The sequence below is a fragment of the Sparus aurata genome, chromosome 20 (genome assembly GCF_900880675.1).
Source record: "Sparus aurata chromosome 20, fSpaAur1.1, whole genome shotgun sequence".
Lineage (NCBI taxonomy): Eukaryota > Metazoa > Chordata > Actinopteri > Spariformes > Sparidae > Sparus > Sparus aurata.
This window is the reverse complement of record NC_044206.1, coordinates 12,679,724-12,696,810: the sequence shown is the minus strand read 5'-3', so window position 1 is coordinate 12,696,810 and position 17,087 is coordinate 12,679,724. Positions and strand designations below refer to the sequence as shown.

Here is a 17,087-nt window from a genome sequence, read left to right as displayed (position 1 = left end):
GGCAATATTTTTCTTCCAGGAGAATCCTTCAGTTTCGATCAACTTGGAAAAAACCCCCCCCCCCCAAAAAAACATCACTTAAGAGAACCTGCCCATGGCAACAGACGTTACTGATCTGGTTTTCTATGCATGCAAATTTCAGTCAGAATCAGTCCGTACTATCAAGTAGCCGAAATCTTAATTAATCCCTGACTTTCCTGTCTTCCTGTTAAAATCAAGAGACAGATGGCCCAGACTGCAATAAACTACTTTATGAGAGACAAGCAGAGAACACATTTTCAAGACACCTTGCCAAATGTGTCTGTGTTTGTACAGTGCAATTAGATAAACTACCTACAATGTCATAAAATAAATGTAGTATTAAGATTTTATAATGTTACACACTGAGTTAAGACAACAGGCGCTGTGCCAGCACACTGCAAAGCATTTTTGAAACATCACAACGTTGAGCAACACATCATAAAAACAGCCACATGGTGGAAGAGTTGCAAAACTCCCCGACTGAATTTCACCTGCTATCCATAACTCATACATACCCACTGGATTGGGCCCTGACGTATTTTTACAATGTGTTTTCTTTTCTGTTTTTTTCCGTTTCTTAACCTGACCCAACTACGGGCCATTGGAAATGTAAGACCAACAGATGGTGCTGTGGAGCCTGGAATTAAAACATCACTATTTGGTTGTTTAAATTTCACATTTAACAGACTTGGTTCAAGCTTGAAATTTGAACAATATAGTTGAGTTCTTTTTCTTTACTGGTTTTTATCAAAATGCCATGCAGTAGTAATGGTGGTATGAAAATAACAGCCCCAAGCAAGATAGATTGGGTAATGTGTGCAAATGAAATCATCATAATTTAGCAAATGTATACATTCTTTTGAAGGAGCACTATGTATTTTGGGGGATTACATTTTAATCAGAAGAGAAAGATCTTTATTGACCGATTTACCTACATACATTAAATAAACATACTTGCTTTAATTTCAACACTGAACAGACAACACAGTTTCATACTGTTTTCTTTGTTTATATTTGGCGGACCCTGCCACCTTCTTAGCTTCAAACTGTGTTCTGGGAACCTTATTTCCTTTGTACCCCAACCTAATATTATTTGTATATTTACCTAACATTGTATATATTAGAAATTCTGAGTTTGTATTTCTTCCTCAAAATTGCATAGTGCCCCTTTAAAGCACAATAATATGATGTCCCTGTGTATAAGATAACATTGCTGGTTATTTGCACTTTAATAGTAGCTTAGGGGATTGTAGGACTTGCCTGTGTCAAATAATCAGTGTGCCATCTTACTCATTATGGTATGATTCAGTTCAATTCAGATGGCTTTACTGGCCTGATGTAACCTCATTCATATTGCCAAAGCAAGCACTTAGATATGCAAAAGCTAAATAGTAATTAGAAAACACACCACAGCAAATAAACATACTTTAGCAAATGAACATACAGTTATCTTCACAAAAAGGCCTCAATTAGCTTGCATATTTTTTATTTTAGGTGACAGTTTTGCTGTTAAACAGCTATCTTTTTTTTTTTTTTTTAAGGGGCGGGGGAATTAGAAATGTTTTGACAGATTCTAACCTTTCTTTTCTTCTTTGCTCCCCTGTCCTGTTGCTGTGGATTTAAAATATTAGCACACCACATAAAACAAACAAATATATCAGGTAAAGGAATAACCTGAATAAATGTAGGCCCGCAGTCTGTCTTTTCAGCCTGAAATGCAAAAATATTAGCTCAGGCTCATATCAATAACATAACAGTTTCACGTAGCAGACAATTATTTTTTTTTAGTTGTCATGGGCTCTTTAAAGCCCACCTAGCATGAGGGAAAGTATCGGAGCTCTTTGTGGCTTTCTATTGGTCGCTGGCGAGGGTGTGGGCGTGCCGACGAGTGCGATTGGTCGAAGCTCGCCGTCGCTCACCACTCCACTCGCTCTCTGAGCACCCCCCCATCTGCCCACCGGACTGACTGTGCGGGCCAGGCGAGGATTTTCACGAAAACATCCACCGCAGACTGCGCATAGAGGCGAGCGGGACCTGACGCTGTGGATTCAGCGGCGTGACAGCCGAGTCTATGGCGTGTTTAAAGTTGGACAACGGTGTCTGGCCTTGAACGGAGACGGTAAAAGCGTAAAAAAGGTTTAACGGCGATGAGCGCGGTGTCAGTTGTTAGATAGAAAGACCGACAGAGAGAGGCAGAAAGGGGGCAAAGTGGACTCCCTCCCTCCGTAGAGCTCGTTCTCGCCCGATGGAGGATGACGGGACCCTTGCAGTGAGCTCGAGGCCCGGAATGTCACCTGTGCGACGTCGAACCCTCGCCGGAGGACGCAATTAGAGAAAAGACCGCGCACACCTGTCCGCCCCCCTCGACGACTCTTCTGACAACTTCTCAGTCAGCTTTGTGTTGAAAAACAAAACAAAAAAAAAGTTAGCAGGTCAACGTTAGCTGCGCGAGGCGACCCCTCGCGCAAGATGACTATCATAGACACCACTTAACGAGAGGTTATCCACCGCCTCAGGTGAGCCAAAGGGAACAGGACAGGTGAACAAACGCGCTGTCGCCTTCTTGATGGGCTCCTTTCTTCTCACGGGTTCGTTCTAGGAAAAAAAAGTTGTCCTGTTGTATTTCGCCAGCAGCAGGTCTACTCCAGCTCATTTGTCTGAGAGAATTTGTCAAACCAGCACTCCTTGGACATTTTTTCCCCTTCCTCCTCATCTAGCGTCACCTATTCCCTCTAGCAACCATGTCATTTAAAGACAACCCGTGTCGGAAGTTTCAAGCCAACATTTTCAACAAAAGTAAATGCCAGAACTGTTTCAAGCCCAGGGAATCTCACCTGCTGAACGACGAAGACTTAAACCAGGTAAACAAATGCCTTTAAGTTTCATGCTTTTTAACCTTCTCATGAAAGTGAAATTGAAAGCTGTCTTTTTATTTTGATCTTCACGTTTCAAACGGGTCGACGTGTGTCAGCAGAGCATGAAGCTCAAAGGTTGGGTTAATTGGACACAGTTATTTTCTCGCCTGAGGGCTCATATTGACCTTAATTCATGCAGATACAGGCCTCCATCCAGCTCCATGCCTTCCAGCACAGTAGCCTGCTACCAACTGCTGTTGTTGAATCATTTAGGTTGCAGCTATCTCTTCAAAATCCTTCAAAAATTGTGTTGTAATATCTCATCCTTTAGCATTTTTGCCTTGATCTTTGCCTGTTGTCTCATTGATGCCCAAATTAGCATACAAGTCGACTTCTTAGGCACGGAGGATGTGTAAGTCACGAATAAAGATGCTCCACCGACAGTCCCTGCTGAACTGTGTTGTTGTTATTGACCTGAATAGTGGCACCAGGTCACACTGAGCTCTGTTGGGCTATATTGTGATCATTCTTTTAGGTAAGCTGTTTAATGGGATAAGTTAAGTTAAGAGTCACCTGTAACCAGGTAGGCACCTCCTATGAGTGACTGCGTATCTTCGTAGTGGCTGCATGAGGACTAACATTTGGCTAGCACTGTGCACATTTTCCTCCTCAATGAGTAATAGCTTCTGTGTTGGAATGGAAACAGTCTTGAGGTTATTTCTCAGTGGAATTTCTCTCACATTGGCTGTCAGACTTTTCCTATTGCAAATAAAAGGTTATCATCTGATGTCAGCGGCTCAACACCCTGGACATGCTAGCCATGTTGTTCAATGTGTCTGTAAGTCCTGTGAATCCAATTCTGTTCATTTTTACTTCCAGAACTTTTTTTAATCCCTTTAACCGAGTCACTGCTCAGAGGCCAGCAATCATTGCAGTATCACTTAGTTGTTTACGATGGGTTGGAGGCATGAACACACACAGATACACTCAAATGACTTCGTTTAACCACTGGAGGGTAAAAAATGACCTAGATTCATTTAGTCTATTCCTCCCTCCCAGGAGAGCTCGCCATCCGGGCTGCTGTCAGGTCATGTGAGGAGCGATGGGATATTTTTCTAAACTATGCATAGTCTTGATGTTCCTCGTTGGGCTTTAGATGTCTTTTTCCACATGCAAGGAGGAGGCTAGTGTCTCAGCATTAGTGTGATTCCCTCTCAACCACTCTTTTCCACAGTCCCATTATCAAATAACTCATCTGCAAGGTGCTTTTCCTGTGTGCAGTCGCCTCTCGGGTTGCCTCTCAGAAATTGGATGTTTCTTGTGCAAGTCTGCACAAACTCTTGCCCGTCCAAGGTTACATTTACAGGCTTATGTCTGAAAATTCCTGTTGTGTTATTTTGTTCACAGAGTCACTCAGCTGAGAAATGTGCTGCACCTCCTGTAATCAAAGTGAAAGAGGATTTTATGCTGGATTATACTCGGCTTTACATGGGATGAAGTTATGACTGTAATCAAAACCACTGATAGAGGGACATGGAGGTGCCAGGCAGCTGTAAATGTCAGAGCTTTTCCTACTTGAGTGGTAGGCCACTGTTCCATAGTCTTGGTAGTGCAGCTGAATTACGTAAGGTGCTTAATTTGTTAAGCACTTTAGGTGTAGGTGAGATTTGAGTGTAAATGTATTCAGTCAAATTTGCGCTCCTGTGAACACAACCCTGCAGTGGTTATGCACAACTTTGGCTCAGCAAACAAATGCTGACTACTAGTATGGCTACAGTTCAAATTTGAACCAGAACTATTTAAGAAAGACTGCCAGGCCAACTTGCATTTCTCAAGTTTGAATTGCAAATCTCTGTAGCCACAGAAGCTCTCAGGCTCTGCGCTCTCTCCTGTTTCTCATCCACTGTTTTTCTTGCTAACTTTTGCCTCTCGCTGCCCCCTCCACCCACTGGTACACCCACTTAGAGGATCAGAGGGAAAATCATGTGTTAGCCTTTCCTTTTTTTTTCCAGGACAGCATGGTGCTCTGGGACACAGCCAGCTGGAGAATGTAGCCCGCAGTCAACTCAAGGCAGCTAGTGACTAATACACACTTCTGGTGTTAATCTAACATGTGTGTGTCAGTGCCACATACTGTCTGATATTGGGCCACCATTTGTAGCCTAAACTAGGGACTAGCCTCCAGTTATATCTGCAGTGAATTAAATGTGCATAATTGAGCTGCTGATCAATACGTTAGTGTGCCTGTTTTAGTGTGTGCTTTCAACGCTTTAATTGTGTTTTTATCCTCACCAGGCAAAACCTATATATGGAGGATGGTTGCTGCTGGCACCAGAGGGAACAAATTTTGACAATCCCCTGCACAGATCCCGGGTAAGTGGTTCCTTTGCTGGACATGATTACGTTCAGAATGGGGAGTTGTTTTGTCATTTTTTGGCTTCCTTTTAATAAAGGAACTTGTGTTTGAGCTTCATGAAAACAAAATCATAACCTCTTAACCGCTTGGCAATACGTTCATGTAAAATTGTGTTATTTTAAGTGTAAGCATATAAATGTTTTAGTTGTATAAATATCCAAGGATAATTAGAGTAGACCATCCGAAATGCATTTCCTAGATGCCATCAGTTATCTTATATAAAGAGGCAGGATACAGAAACCAATATAATCACTCAAATATATTACCTAGAATCAAGCTAATAAATAGCCCTGTAGATTTGGATGTATTTTAATAAGCTGTCTGTGTTTTTATTGTTCATCAAATTGCTCTGAAATTGATCCCAAAGGTATTCAGTGTTTCCCACAGAATGGCTGTGTAGTAGTAGACAAGAGGAGGAGAATGTGGGCAGACTGTTACCTAGTTAATCAATCATAGATGGCTTTATTCTCTCAAAGAAATCAAGCATCAAATGCTTAAATGGGTCGACAGATGTTCTTGGTTGGCCTACCCAAGTAATCTGTATGGGAGCGAAACATTGGTATTGTTCGCCTAGGGCATTTTCATTATAGTTGTGGTGTGGACTCCGCCATTCAGTTTAAACTATTTTTGAAAATATATGTTTGTAATTATCGTTGGTTATTGTTCTTGGGGTGGGCGTCACTTAAACATATGTAGTGTTGTAACAGTAATTAACCTTGTTGGTGTCTCAAAAGATGCCATGTTGGGAACTGAGGGAACTGGGCCTGAAAAGTCCCCGAAAAGTTGATGTTTAAGAAGGTGCTGGAGCACTGTTGGAAAAAGGAAATTGGCTTACATAGCCCTTCCTTTTGATTTTATTATCCATTCTGGCACTCATCTGACATCTGACAAACAGGAGGTCTGGTTGTTGTGGCTCCGGCCTCTGTGTCATGGATTCAGCAGCTTCCTGTGGGAGGCTTGGCCTTCTATCAGAAGAAGCCTCTTTCTTAGGCAATAATGAGCCTAATATTGACTTTTATTTCACGAATCCTGCTCCCCTAAGCATCATGTAACGGGAGCCTCGCTCTGTTACACCGCTTCCTTTATCAGCTCCCACATTATACTGTGGTGGTGCATCCCAAGAAGGAGTCGAGAGAATGTGGGGGAGGAGAAGGAAAAGTCCCAGTTCTCACAGCCACACTGATGGCTTCCATATGGGGTTTTTGGGGAAAAGCACCTCTGGATCCTTCAACTCCAACTACTGTCAACAGTCTGCTGCTGCTTTAACATAATCACTGATGTGCTCTGCCTATTCTTACAATCTTTTTTCACTGAAGGGGTATAATTGGTGGCCTGTACGTAGTGCTGAGGCGAGCAGGTTGGTCAGGTTTGGACTGACCAACAAGCAAATGATAGAGAATAAGAGCTGACACGTTGGATGAGTCCTGTTTTAGGACCACTTTAGTCTTACAGGTTTTGGTTCAACTCTATCCATCAAAAACAATGTAGAATTGATCTTTAGAAGCCCCCTCCATCACCTTTTAATGGATATGACTGTATTGTCCTTTTTAGCATAACCTGTGTGGCCTGTCAGTGCCTCTATTGATGGCCTTCAGATGGCTTTTACGTTACAAAGCACTCCTCAATATTTCATGGATTGGGCCCAGTTGGAAACTGAGACCAGGATATTTAACACTGAGACAAAACGGTGCATTAAGATAAGAGGGGGCAGTGGAGAGGATATCAAGCCAATAGAGAAATTGAGGGAGAAGGATGGAAGGAGATAAATGGAGTCTGCTAACATATCATTGTCACAAATATTGGCAGAAATGCCTTTCTAACCAAGAGATAAAATGGAATAAAATTCTATTTGAGCTTGTTGTTTCAGAAATATCAGTACGCTGGGGTCTATGATATTGATAATTACCAGCTTCTCCTGGCTGATACTGATAAGACAACCGCTAATTTCACATTTTTGTATATTAAAAGAGAACTCCGAGTCCTACCCTGTAGTTTCTGTATACCTGAGGGCAAGAAACGCTGTATCTCACAAGCATAGTAAGCAATGACAGATGATTTAATATTCCATAGCCCTAATTTTTTTGTTAAAAGAAGACTTTTTTTCCACTCCTCTTGAAACCCTTGCAGAACATGTATTGTTAATTTCTCTTTTGTTGTCTTTCTCTGAAACCGACGGCAACATTTTCCTCTTCTTCTTCTTCTTCTTCTTCTTCTTCTGCTACTTATCCTTCTTGTCCTTCTCCTCACTCTTTTTCATCCTCAATTTTCTCTTCCTTGGTCTTCTTCTCCATGGTCATCTTTGTGTTCTCTATATATATTGGCAGATGGCAAACCAACTTCAGTCAGTGAAAGCAGTTTAATGTCATATTTTTGGGTCTTTGTATCTGCACAGAAGTGGGCCTGTGAAAGGGTCACCTACGTAGTTGATGTTCTAATACCTGCATTCAGCTAGGACATAATAAAAGGGGGTTTCCTGTTCTGTTATCTCATACCAAACTGAAAACCTGATGACAATTTTTTCCACTGAAGCATGACAAAAAATGTATTCTAACTAACTTGTGTGCCAAGAAATGTGTTGGCACTGCGTGACAATTGATTCTCAGAGACTTGCTCGTCCTTGTGTATTTACTGTTTTTCCTGTATGTGTGTGTTTTTTTTTTCTTTATACAGAAATGGCAAAGGAGGTTCTTCATCCTTTATGAGCACGGCTTACTTCGCTATGCCCTGGATGAAATGGTGAGTGAAAGCTTTGCTGTGTATTGATTTCCTGTATAAGAAATCCCATGTCAGTCATTGTCTTGTTAAGTACTTTTGACTCTTAAAATGAGTTGTTCTCAGTTAGAGCTTTTCATATGAGGATGTTTGCATAAAATAAAAGGAGAAGACCTTAAACATTGGATGTGTTTTAATAGTTCAAGTTGAATTGTAGTTCAACCTAGGATTTTTAGTAGCATTTTGGTTCGTCTGAAGAGTAGATGGAGGGTGTGATGGGTTCATCGCCACAGTGTTAACACCAGGTCCCTCTTACTTACAACAGAGTAGTTTGTTTGTGTTAGTGTTAAACACTAAGCTAACCAGCACGATTGTGACTAAAGGGATGAAGTGACACCACATGGTGTTGATCCTAAAAGTCATGTGCTTAACTGTGTGTTTGTTTTAGTGGCTAACACACTCATTATGCAAGAGCCCCGTGGTTACTTCCTGTTCTGAGAGACAAACTGGAAAAACAACTGAACATCAGGAAGATGAATTTCTTTTGTGATTTTAATTGGTGCCAATATTTGAATACTCATAAACCTATAATTAGACTGTCTCTCATGTTGTTATAGCTCACTCTTTAAAATACTAGGCTATATAGTTTGTCTCTACTGTTATACTGCAGTACAAGGCCGTGCTGAATATTGATTGACCCAAAGCAGTGCTCAACAGTTTTTCTAAACGTGGGATGTGCTTTGAAATGAGGTGAAAGCAGAAGTAGTTGAAACAGCACTTGCTTTGTTGCTTTTGACCCTTTCATACTGTATGTGGCATTCTCTGACAGAGGAGAGGGATGCTGAGAGGTTTTATGTAATAGAAGCTGCAGGACCTCTGATGCTGTGTAGCTTTATTTTCTTTGCTGTGCCCTTTGGGGTCATTTCATTCCCCCTATAGAAATGTGTTACATAGCAAGGCAGAGAGGGTTTTTTCTTTTTAAACTAAGAATTTTATTTGGCAAAACAAGTATAGAAATACTGTACAAGTCTTGGAAGGACTGATGATGTGTTTACTGGAAGAGACAATGGAAAGAGGCGGATGTCCTCCATCCATTCATCGGCCTCTCTGGATGTCACTCTTCATCTTTTCATCTCCTCTCTGAATGGAGGATCAAACGAAGAGAGGGGGTAGCAAGGGTCTGGAGCTGGAAATATCAAGTGACACTAAATATAGAACCTACTTGTCACACTGAGCACATTAGAATAATTGTTTTGTGTTGAATAAGCAGCTGTAGAAACTTGTGAGTGAGTGAGGAACGGAGTGCTTAGAAAAACAAAGCGCACACAATATTGATTCAGTATTCGTCCGACCCGAGAAGACGTTTGTGGACTAAATACTTGGCATACGTGTAAGATGACAATGGTTAGGCTGACACTTGCGTTGTGTGCTCTCGGGCTCGTTATGATACGAAGCCGTCACCATCGTCACTTCCGCCCCTCCCACACACCGCGCTGATTCGCTAGCACACTGCCAATCAGAGAATCCAATGGCTCAGACGTCCGACAGCCAACCTCCTCAGACTTCGCATGCTGAATCGGAGCCGACAACGTTCGTGCTGCTCCGAAAGCTTCCGACGCAGCTGAACACACGAAACATATTTGTTCCCGACCTCGTCCGAGTCTCTCCAAATGCTTCAGACGTCCAACGGTTGGTCCGGTGTGTTCCTGCCTTTAGTGACATCATCTCGCTAAGCGATCACCAGAACCTGTTACTTAAACATTTTAGAGTTGTTCTTATAGATTACCTTACTCACTAAACTGACAAGCTGAGGTTGTCAGAATGGGCAGATTCATTGTGATTTTAATCACCATTTACCTTTTCTATGCTGCATTGGTGGCCATGTTAGTGTTGGTGACATGTTGAGTGAGTTTAACACAAAGCTTGATGGGCTTTTTGATACACAAATATCATATGGGTAGTTCATGGCAAGACTCAAACGGGTTCAAAAATTTATTTGTTTCTTCCCATTAGAGACTGTACAAACTTTTTCCAAAATTAATACCCTTGAGGTCCACTGGCAGGGGCGTGATTTTGCAATCTATTAGCGATCAAAACCAAGTGGTTGGTTTAATTTAATTTAAGTGGCTTCGAAATGATTACAACATTTGTGTGGTGATGACAAATTTATAATCTAAACCTTATTGCACCAGTTATGTGTTGTCAGTTTATCACCCATACTGATTGATATTGTTTTGAAATTTGATACCCATCTGTGTATGGTATGCATTTAAAATGTTCAATGAAAAATGCTCTAGATGGCTGCAATGAACATTAAATTCATGAAAGACACTAACATTAAGATCAATTTGAATGCTGTATTTTGAACGACATCAGGTCAAAACTAAAGACTGCCAGCTTTCGCCAGTATATCATTGCTCCAGACCACATCAGAGCCCCCATCTGAGAGCACTGGCTGGGGTTGTAGATGAGGAGGTGCCCCTCTGTTTTCCTCTCGCCCTAGTTTTATGGCTCTTGTGTCTTTGGCTTTAACCAAACCCAGATGGGCTGTGGTCCCAATCTTCAGGATGTGGCACGGCTCTGGGGGAAAGGAATGGTTTAGCAAAGGCTTGGGAGAGCCATCGATTTGGGGTTGCCCACCTACGGTGAACACCCAACACTGCTCACCACCACCATCATTTTATGCTAGGAGCGGCGGTGGCTTTGACAAGCCATTATGTGCAAGAGACAAGTGGTAAAAAGAAGAAAATGTAGCTGCAGGAAGAGCAAGATAAAGAGAAAATGTGTTCTGACTGGAAGGATGGAGAGGATGAATAGCTGAAAATGTTGGCCTGCATAGAAAATGTGCTGCCATGCAAGGCTAATGTGTGAGTGCCATTTTCGTGGATAGTTCTTGGCATAGATCTCCAAAGAAGGGACTTGAAATGTGTTGTGTCTAAGCTAGTTCACTGCATTTTACATTTTACTGGCTGTTAACATGGAAATAAGATAAATCTTCTCACAAAGTCCTCTGTCAATTCAGTCTCCAGTACAAGCGAGATTTTCCCAGAGCAGCCCAACGCAGTTATTTCAGTGGAGCGTTACCAAGGCAACATGTTTTGTCCCATTGTCCATGGTATGTGAAACATGGGACAGTTATTCTGTTTTGTGGAGAGCTCTTGCTGTCTCTGTCCTGACTGTATGGACACTGGACAGAACACTCTGGAATCAAAGCACGAGTGTGTGGGCTGAAGCTGTCTCTAGGCTCAGTCATATGGTGAGCAAGCCTTTCTGCAGTAGCTGTAGAAAAAACGCCAGACACAGCATTGAAACGAATGTGCAAGGCTGGATTGGACAGAGTTGTAGTTTCTGCTGAGCTGCACGTTTCTGTGTATGTGAGTGAATGCACCTGGGGCCGAGGGTGCTTGACTGCTGAGGCTATGTCAGGAACAGGTGTTGCAAGGTTCAAGAAACCTCAGATTTAAACTGACTTCGGCTTGAGCTAACGCTATTCAGATAGGTCTTATAATCGGTTAGTGGCAAAGAGGCTACATGAATAACATGATCAGTGGCTACTCATACACAGTAGTGTGATAAAGTTGTTTAAGTTGTTTAAGTGATGTGAGAAACACGCATACAAAAAAGTCCATTAACACCTCGTGGTGAGGGCAGGTATGTGGGTGTACAGGACTCTCATGCTGCATAAAGCCACTTTAATGACGTCAGTGTGAGTTAAAATGATCAGCACCCACACTATAATAACTGCTTCGCTATACGGTCCTAAATACCACACATAGCACCTAACTTCTGTTGACCTGTCTTTGAACTGTTTGTAACCTATTCTTACTGACACACACACACACACACACACACACACCTCATCATATGATCTAGATTGTTTTTCCTTGCAGTGTCTCAATCTCTGATGTGGTCTCAGAGCTCACACTGACTCACAGCCTGAATTTTGTTTTACATCCTTGGATTAAGAAGGCTTTTTACTGAAGCTCTTTAATTGCTGTTGGTGGAGGATTGCGTGCAATATTATCTCACTTTATTTGGAGGACATACAGAAAGAGATGGGACAATGTGTTCTCATGCTTGTCTGCTAATGTTTTTGAGTGCAAACTGAACATAGACAGAATACCTGTAAATAAAATGAGGCAGCCTCTTGGGTTGCATTACACAGAAGGCCTGTTGAGACACTTGAATTGCTTTTGCTTTTAGACTGTCTTGCCTGCAGCCGACTGTCTGTATCCCTTGTTAATCACAGCAGAACATGATGTTCTCATGACATTTTAGTTGTTGAAGTCATTCTCATTTCATTTAGTGCAATTAATTTCTTGTCTGTTTACTGGAATTCAAATAGTGGACTCCTGCCTTGTAGCGGTGTCCAAGAAGTGAGAGCATTTTGACAAACTTCCTTCCATTTCCCACACATTTGTGCATTCTTGTAACTTGAGGCACACCATTCGACTGCTTCTCTCCCGAATCTTCCAGACAGGACCATACACAACCTCAGCCCAAGTGTTTGCCCTCAGACTCATAAGACCTTTTGACATGCTGAAACATGCATTAACGCTCTCCCTTTTCTAACCCTGTGAAACATGAAATTGCAGGCTATTTTTAACCATTTTTTAGAAGCTTTTGTGTCGTGTTGGTTTGGGAGTGAGGAGAGCTTTCTAGGGGATGGGTGAGTGGGCAGGGCCTCTGAGTTGTGTTGTTGCCTCCGGGCACTCTATGCGAGGAATAAGTGGAGGCTGACCACCCCACCCCATCAAATTAAGGATACTTATAGAGTGAGCTCCAGTCTTCCACTCACAGCAAGCCATGAGAAACGGAGGGGAAGTGAAGACTGCCTGGAGAAGACGAGTTTGTGTTACAGTACGAGATGGAGAGATGGAAAGGTAAAAAAATTTGAGAGAGGCAGATTTTGGAAAGAAGCGGATGATTTAGATGGTGGTTGCAGCTGATATTGAAAAGACTGTAAGTCTTCCATTTTGGATCATTATGGACTGTTTACTAAGTGTGGGTCCTGGGTGAGGCGTGTGTTGGTTTTGTAGAGATACAGTGCGTGAGAGTCTTCTTTAACCCCTGCCCTTCCTTCCCTATGTTTCCAGTAGGAACTGATCTGCTGGAATGTAAACAGCCATGGATTACAGTAGGGTCACTGTTCCCATTGCACAAAGCCACAAAACCATGGGAACAGCCATTCATACAGCTTGTAATCATCAGGGTCTACAACACTGTAACTGCCACTCACACTAATGGCAACCTCATATCCTAAAGCTGACGCCCACTGTAGTATATTTATAAAGAGCATTCCCTTGTTTTTGTTTTCATCCACCGAACTGGGGATTTTTCGTGGATTTTTTGTCCCAGTTTGGAATTCCCAATTCCCTTGGCACTGACTTGTCACTGCCATGTGTGCTGTTGGAAGGGGGAAGCTGACCGCACTGAACTAAAGTGCAAGGGTGCAATGGGCAGGGTGCTTATCATCTCCAGTTTTAGCAACCAGCCAGTAGAGCCCCTTTCATACATGAACTCCTACCTTGAAATGGTCTGGACATTATATGGAGGAGCTATATGTGCGATGGAAATGTCCAAATCAGTAGGTTCAGACACTAAATGGACCCTACCTCTGCAGCTCCCGAATACAAAGTCAGTGTTTCATTGATATTCAAGGATTCAAAGGCTTTATTAGGATATGCAGGAATAAACAAGTTATTAACCAATTAAATTCTTAGACCACTGTATAATATTGCAGCAGATACACACAAATACATAAAGTATTATTTATTTGTCAATGCAAAAAACCGTCATCATTACAGATGAGTCCTCCTGTGCGCTCTACCCAGTCACTACACCAAGCCTAAACAAACGAAGAGGTGAGAACATGTCTGACAGGGACAATCTCCTAATTTGTGCTGAATGTGTGAAATGGCAACTGACAACATCTGTATAATCAGGTCCAGATATTTATCTGAGTTCATGTGTGGAAACGATTAGGAGTCAGAAGTGCACTGACAAATATGACAACTTTTTTACACATGAGGTAATGAGGTCGCATGAACAAACTGCATGTTGCTGCCGACGGCTGGCTACCAAGTTGGCAGCATACACCCTCCCTGGGCTGTCAAACTATTCAACAGCACTGCAGTACATAAGGAATAAAATGATTGGTAATGCATTTTAGACAGTTCCCTTGGCTGGTGCTCTGTACAATGACGCATTAGGCCACCTCATGAGCACAAGATCCAGTGTGAACATGTCATTTTGTGGGAGCACAGGTCTTAAAAACATTGTACCACACCCACTGCTTTCCTGTAAAGTTTAATCAGGACTGTAATGTAGAGGTGTCATCATAAAAAAAATTGTCTTATTATGTCTAGTTTTGTAACGTAAGACAGTTTCAGTTTGAAGCCATGACAAAACATCTACCTGACACACCACACAACAAACCTCTAAGCCTAGCTAATCAAGGGTCTTGCTGTCCTCCAGTGACCCAGTATGCATGTCCACTTTCCAATGAGACTTGAGTTGACTATAAGAAGGAGAGTATTATTAAGCTGACTACATACACTGTAGGAAGGGCAAGGTTGCATTTTAATTTGATAAATGACCAGTCTGACTGTCCTCTGGCCTTTTGATCTGACCTCCCAGTGTCTTCTTATCTGTGCTCTTTAGTTTTCGCCTTGGCTTTAGTCACCACATCGTCCCGGATGTGGCTATGATAATAATCTTATCTCGTCCACTTGTTCACTATCAGAATTCTTCCATCTCTTTAGTCAGAAGTACAGTAACCCTGTTTGGCTCAGGGCCAACTTTAAGCTTGTCCTGAGTGTGAGCCGCTGATCCACATGGAACTTCTTTGGTCACTTTTACTGTCTTTAAAATGTATAATTTAAAGCATTTTGGTTTCATTAGTCTACAGACACACACAGCGACCTGCCAGGAAACATCCCAGGTGATTTGAAACTAAACTTAAGTGGTGTTTTGTGCTTGTCCTAAACTCTCAAGGATCAAATGTGAAGGACAGGGAGATATTTTCATGCGTTCTCACTAAATCACCCCCTCACCCACTCCTATTCACCATTTATTGTGTGTGTGTGTCAGTGGGTGTGTGTGTTCCATCACCAAAAGGCTTAATGAGGCTAAAAATAATGGCTGTCAAATTACACTTATTAAATTCAAATTACAGTCAATAAAACAACATTGTTCTCCAGCATGCCCACTCAGTACACACAGAAGAGACGACTAAGCTGTTCCTATTTGATTGGATGAGCAGAAAGTGCTCCTATTGACATGTATTGACCTGGAAATGCACAGACAAATTGCTTCAAGTCAGACCAAAATCCAAGGCACTCTGGAAAACCTCTCACCTCAATAAGTAGGCCTTTGTCTTCTCTTTGAATCTCAAAAAATGAAAACTTTTCACAACATTGAACCTGTGGTTATAGGGCTCTACTTAGACCTCAAGTAATGTAAGCTGTAAGCAAGTGGGAGACAGTCCTTCGGGTCGACCCGCCGTTCTATTATTATATTAGTGCTCACTCTTGCGTGAGCCTGTGGACAGGAGCTTTTAACACAGGGCACTAGATCTATCATCACCTTGAGGAAAATAGTACTATTTCGCTCCTAGAAAATGGTTTCTCATAAGGTATCAGTTTTCTGCTGATGTGGGATTCCAGTTTATTGTGAACTTGGACTCTTTTGATTTTTTTTCTTGGTAAAAATGATTGCCACGTTGGGTTAAGCCAAAGGCTTGATGGAGGTCCACTGTTGCGCCATGGTTAGTCCTTAAAAGGCTCTTTTTTTTCAGCGTGTCTTTTTACCATCCTTCCCTTTGTACCCTCCTTCATTTTCTTGTTCTTTTTAATGATTTCCAGCTATTCATTATTCAGAGAAAGGCCGGCTTCAGGAGGCTTTGGCTAAACCAATGTCCACTCTCGCTTGCATGGCCCTCACTTTTACTTTCCCATTACTCAATCCGATTCACTTTCCCTTCCTTCTACCTCCTCGTTTTCTCTTATTCTGCCACTCTGTCGTATCTCTGCCTTTCATTCCAGTTCTCACTGGCCAATAAATCATTTGTGTTGGAGAGAGCAGCCAGCAGTATTGTGTAACTTCTCTCCCCCCAAACCCTCCCTTGTCTATAAAGCCAAACATTGCCTGACAGACTATTCGCTCAGTTTGTTCTAAACACTAGACCAGGACACTCACAAAAGGTTTCATTTAAAGCATCGGGGTGAGGGGTTGGCCAGCCCTGAGACAGGCACTAATAAAAAAGTGGGGTAGGTGGGTAGGTGTCTGCATGTGCGATGGTGGGGGGTGAAGTGACACTGAGAGACATTTCCAGTTTAGTTTCTATAATATTTGTCACTTAAATGAAGATTTTCCTACATGCTTCCTGTTCTTAAGCTATGTCTCAGTGGTTTTAAGCTTGTGGGGACGGATGGCAGAGTTGATTAGTTACATCACTCAGTGCGTTTACATGCACAGCTAAGTCGGATTACAGCCATAGTTCGACTATGCTACCCAATCGGACAACTGCAATTGTCCGAGTATACATGTCGGTAAGAAAATCAGTTTATTGGCTGGGACATGTCATACCCCGGTACGATAGGTGGCGCTGCACCCATTTCAATCAGTGGTAATAGAGCCACCTCCGGCTGACCTCTTTACGTCACCAGCAACAACAAACTGCCTCGGCATTCGAGAAAGATGGCGTACGAAGAGCGAGACGAAGCTACATCTATGTGCATTTCATATATGGTGTACATGATAATTACACAAACTAGATGCACAATGGCACTCTTTCTTGTGGTGATTTCGGAGGAAAGACGCTGCCGTCGCCGTCCTTCTACTTCCGGCTCACAGCCCCGGGTAAGAAATCTTGCGCCTGCGCAGAACGCAAAATCCAAGCCGATCTGATAGAACGTATACATGCAGGAGTAACGCCACTATCAATCGAATAATCTAGGTGTTTTAATTCGACTATGAGAAATCCGATCTGGTCCGATTTTAGTCAGACTAAGGTGTATACATGCATCTTAAAAATCCGATCATAGTCGGACTAACCCAGTAATTCGGTTTTCTTGAGTGTC

At 42.3% G+C, this 17,087-nt stretch overlaps 1 protein-coding gene across 6 annotated transcripts in view; it reads left to right on the top strand.

Annotated features, from left to right (window-relative positions):
* Positions 1-1,958: 1,958 nt before the first annotated feature.
* Positions 1,959-17,087, top strand: part of mprip (myosin phosphatase Rho interacting protein) — a 53,248-nt gene continuing 38,119 nt past the window's right edge. For 3 of the 6 annotated variants that reach the window (XM_030400742.1, XM_030400740.1, XM_030400741.1), the window contains exons 1-3: positions 1,959-2,882; positions 5,172-5,249; positions 7,963-8,028. In XM_030400742.1, coding sequence (XP_030256602.1) covers positions 2,763-2,882; positions 5,172-5,249; positions 7,963-8,028 — 264 coding nt within the window. In that variant the 5' untranslated portion in view covers positions 1,959-2,762. Of the gene's footprint in view, positions 2,883-5,171; positions 5,250-7,962; positions 8,029-12,680; positions 12,888-17,087 lie in introns of those variants that run through there. The other 3 variants (XM_030400743.1, XM_030400744.1, XM_030400745.1) reach the window with 2 other exon arrangements.